This window comes from Akebia trifoliata, unplaced genomic scaffold (genome assembly GCF_017979445.1).
Source record: "Akebia trifoliata isolate Shusen 1 unplaced genomic scaffold, ASM1797944v1 Contig01213, whole genome shotgun sequence".
Taxonomy (NCBI): Eukaryota; Viridiplantae; Streptophyta; class Magnoliopsida; order Ranunculales; family Lardizabalaceae; genus Akebia; species Akebia trifoliata.
Genome location: NW_028237599.1, coordinates 8944 through 13142, shown reverse-complemented (window position 1 = coordinate 13142; position 4199 = coordinate 8944). Strand labels below are relative to the sequence as shown.

Here is a 4199-nt window from a genome sequence, read left to right as displayed (position 1 = left end):
AATAAAACTGGCCTAAAATTGAGTGTTTTATAGATACGGTTTTGATAATGATTTAGAAATCTATCTCATCCAGATAATTTAGATTCTTAGAATGAATCATGGCTTGCTAAGTCAATCTTGTCAAATTTCCTGAGCAAAATTGAGCAGAACCCGATCCACATGTTTTAAAGTTTGAGCTCTCCTTCCATAGTTTTTTGCTTATCTGTTGTGTGTATATAAGATAGTGACGAACCCTTTTGTTTGCTGGTTTTTTTTTTTTTTTTTTAATGTTTCAATCGGTAGGATTTCAAGAATGACAGTTTCCCCTGGAAAACATTCAGATTTGCTCCAACCATGAGGACTGCGAGACACGCTGAGCCCAGATTAAGATGATTAAAGGTTTCATAGCCAAGGAGCCAGTGAAAGGGCATATGGCGAGTTCGATCTTTTTGTTATTAAAGACAAGAGATGACAGAATAGAAGTTAGATGATTATGATAATAACTAAACAAAAGCAGCCTATTCGTTGTAATCAACAGCTAACTATGCCCGGTAGGTTAACGTCATGAAAGGTCTAAGGCTATATGAGGATATCTTCACTGATTCAGAACTCTCCAGGCTCACAGAGTTTATCGATGAACTTTTTCTTGCTGGTCGCAGTGGGAAACTCTCAGGTGGGTTCCCTCTTATCAGTCTCCTCAGATCTTATATAAACAGTATTTGCTTTCCCTACGAGTCTTGTTGAATATGATGATGATTGGTAGGCTGATTATCTTGATGAGGATGATAATGATCTCCCAGAGGCTGAACGTAGTTAACAAGAGAGGTTATTGACACAAAGGTACTAATGTAGTGCAGGAATGCTACTACTTTATCGGTACAGAGAGATATGAGGTTTGCCATTCTCATTCTTTGTGAGAGCTAAAGGAAACTCTCAGAGGGTTTTAAAGAACAATTGAAGAAGAAGAAGGAGGAGGTGGGTTCGAATCTACAGAACTCTTCTTCTTCTTCTTCAATTTTTCTTTAAAACCCTCTGAGAGTTTCCTTTAGCTCTCATAAAGAATGAGAATGGCAAAGCTCATATCTCTCTCTACCGATAAAGTAGTAGCATTCCTGCACTACATTAGTACCTTTGTGTCAATAACCTCTCTTGCTAACTACGTTCAGCCTATGGGAGATCATTATCATCCTCATCAAGATAATCAGCCTACCAATCATCATCATATTCAACATGACTTGTAGGGAAAGCAAATACTGGTTTCCTACCATCCGGCTGCCATTGCTCTTCTAGCCATATATTTCCAAATTCGACCACACGTTCCTTTTTCCTTCTACTTCCTTTCCATCACCCTTTTACTCTCCTTCTCCGCTAACCTTGATTGGTGATTCCCTCCACAACTACTACTGCTACTAACACAAATTTCTTAAACAAATGGGATTTGTATTTGCAGTGCTTAGTTTCTTTATTACCATAGAGATCCCATTTCCTCCCATTATATTTATAAAGTGCTTCTCTCGGGTCAATTGTGCCCTTTCTTTGTTTTCTTTATTCATCACTAATTACTACTGCAGAGGGACTCACAACAACACTACTACTATTACTGCTAGTCCACCAGCTGCAGCTGCATCAGTCCAATTCCCATGTCTAATTCCCCTTGTAACTTTCTGTTAGTTAGTATTAATTACTGTATTTTATATCATTAATAATGAAGAGACTTAAAGGGGAATTAGATGAATGTGAGAGAGGTGAAAGAGGAGGTTAAGATTGAAGAAATCAAGGATACTTTGATGGAGGAAGAGTGTACGGAAGTGGAAGAAAAAATTTGTTGATGTGCATAGAGAAATCTGGTAGTCCAGCAGCTCGGCCATGAAGAAGAGAAGGAAACGACCCATGTCCAATTCCCCTTGTAGCCTACTGTTATTTACTATTAATTACGGTATTGTATGTTTTATTTTTTTTGTTTCATGGACTTTGATTAAGTATGGTTTGTCTAAATATTCTCTCATGATCGATCAGGAGGTTGTATGTGATTTTATTTTTTATGTTGTATTTTTTTTATTTATTTAAAATTTATTTATTTATTAAAATAAAATTAGGGATATTAAACAAGTCAATCGTCCAACCCATCCAAAATTACCTAACTCAGGCTAATCCGAGCCAAAAATTCTAAACATCGATGCCTTCCACTGTTGAAGTTCGTTTCTGTGAACTTTTAAAGAGGCATGCATAGCTGTTCTGCCATGCATTTATTGTAGAGTTGATATAGAGGATGCATGATTAAGGAAGAAGACCAATTTTCTACGTGGAGTTGTCTATTGGGTCAGATGGCCCATTAATCTAGCCCATCCCAAAAAATTAAAGATTAGGGCCTTGATATTGGAAAGTAAATGAATTTACTTTTTAATAAAACCCAAAAACAACCCAAGCCTGTCAGGGTTAGGTTTGGGCTTTTACCGACTTGGGTCCCACAATAAGGGTATTGAGCTGCAGGTTGCTTCTTTAGGACCATGGTAGGGCTCAACCCTGTCCAAGCCTGCCTGAACCCGCCCATTAATAATCCTACCGTCGGCTTAGGGGGTGAACACCTTCCCAAACCTCATGTCCTTCAAAAGACTTTCTACGTCAAAACCAACTTGCAAGGAGAGGGTTGCCCCCACTTTATACATTGCACCTTCCGATAGTGCCCAAGCAATGTGGGACTATTCGAACACTCCCCCTCAGTGCCAGGGTTGGAGATACTAACCCTACCCATCCCTGAGGTCACCCACTCTAACACTATGTTAAAGCCCATTGGCCTAACTCATCCTCACAAAACCGGCTTGCAAGGAAAGGGTTGCCCCCACTTTATACATTGCACAACCCAATAGTAACCAGGCGATGTGGGACTTGTAGGGAATTCAACCCGAAATTCCCAACCTGTGAAAAACAAAAATAGAGAAAAAAACACACTTCAAAAAAGAAAACAATCACACGCACAAGACAATATTTACGTGGTTCGACAATTTGCCTACGTCCTCGGAGTTGCAGGGATTTCACTATTCTAATGAAGAAAATAAAAGTGCGGTTACAGTCTCAAAAACGACAACCAAGACTCCAAAAAACCCTAATTACCAAAAGAACGGTTTCTATATACTGCGCACAAAATTCACAATGAACGACAAAACGGACCAAATAAAGTTTTTTCCGGGGGCGTTGCCCCCTGGACCCCCAAGAAGCTTGTCCATGAGTGTTCCAACTTGGACCTATCAGCCTAAGTCTCCACTCCATGGACTAAGCCTCAAAAAATCACGCAACATTATTCAGGTTGGGTTGTCAATGGAATCAAACATAACTAGGTTCCACAAAAGCCCAATAGGACTATTCTATCACTTAACACAATAACAAGCCATTCTGATTGCAAAATATAAGACAAAAGAAAAAAAAAAAGTGAGTTCAGATTCCCTCTTTGAGGGAACTAGGAATCTGGCTCTCATTTTGCTGGAAATTGCTTCAGCAGCCCTTATTAATCACAAAAAATGGCAAAAAAGAAGTTAAAATGCTTTGTTGTCCCACCTTCTATAGAAGAAGTTATAATCATTAATTAGTAGATGAGGCCCTACTGATGTATTATATCTATATCACATGATTGAACTCCTATCCGATCATTTAAGCAAAATTTCGATTTGATTATGGATCCGGTTTTTAAAATATTGGTGAAAATACTAAAAACATATAAAACCTTGAAGAGAATGGAGTAGTGGGCCCACTAACCATCAATAAAAGATAGGCACAAGAAATTTACGGTCGATAGTGTGAACATCGTAAGCTTATATTTTGAAAGCAGGCTTCAAAATAAAACCTCTGTACATGTACGTTTTTTTTTTTTTTTCAAAGTAATCTATGCAGTTAACCAGTGTGATCTTATAACTCCATATTTGACTTTGTTACTATAAAAGCAATTTCATCATCAGTAAATAGTAAAAAAAAAGTGGTGAGCTTACTGTATAAATTTTTTGGAATTTCAATTTTGTTCTTCGTTATTTTTATTATAAATCTTTGAAATAAAATAAAAATAATAAAAAACATCAAAATCGATAAGTTTGGGGGTCCAACTCAAAATCAATTGGCAATGAATAGAGTGACAAAGCTTATAAAATAGAGTGACAAGGCCCAAAGCCCAAAGCTTATAAAATAGAGTGCCAAGGCCATTTGTGTGTCCTATGTGGGACAAACTCAACATG

General features: G+C 37.7%; 1 protein-coding gene across 1 annotated transcript; it reads left to right on the top strand.

Annotated features, from left to right (window-relative positions):
• The first annotated feature begins 9 nt into the window (after positions 1–9).
• LOC147380619 (RNA demethylase ALKBH10B-like) lies at positions 10–1978 on the top strand. Its single transcript, XM_086431450.1, has 3 exons — positions 10–413; positions 535–652; positions 1551–1978. The coding sequence occupies exons 1-3, from the start codon at positions 369–371 to the stop codon at positions 1625–1627; spliced, it is 240 nt and encodes a 79-aa protein (XP_086287576.1). The 5' UTR covers positions 10–368; the 3' UTR covers positions 1628–1978.
• Positions 1979–4199: the final 2221 nt, after the last annotated feature.

Bases quoted from the DNA above. Each gene is read 5' to 3' on its own strand.
- LOC147380619 (XM_086431450.1), top strand. From the start codon at position 369: ATGATTAAAGGTTTCATAGCCAAGGAGCCAGTGAAAGGGCATATG. The intron at 414-534 runs GCGAGTTCGATC...TATGCCCGGTAG, and splicing joins AGCCAGTGAAAGGGCATATG to GTTAACGTCATGAAAGGTCT. The intron at 653-1,550 runs GTGGGTTCCCTC...TTACTACTGCAG, and splicing joins TCGCAGTGGGAAACTCTCAG to AGGGACTCACAACAACACTA.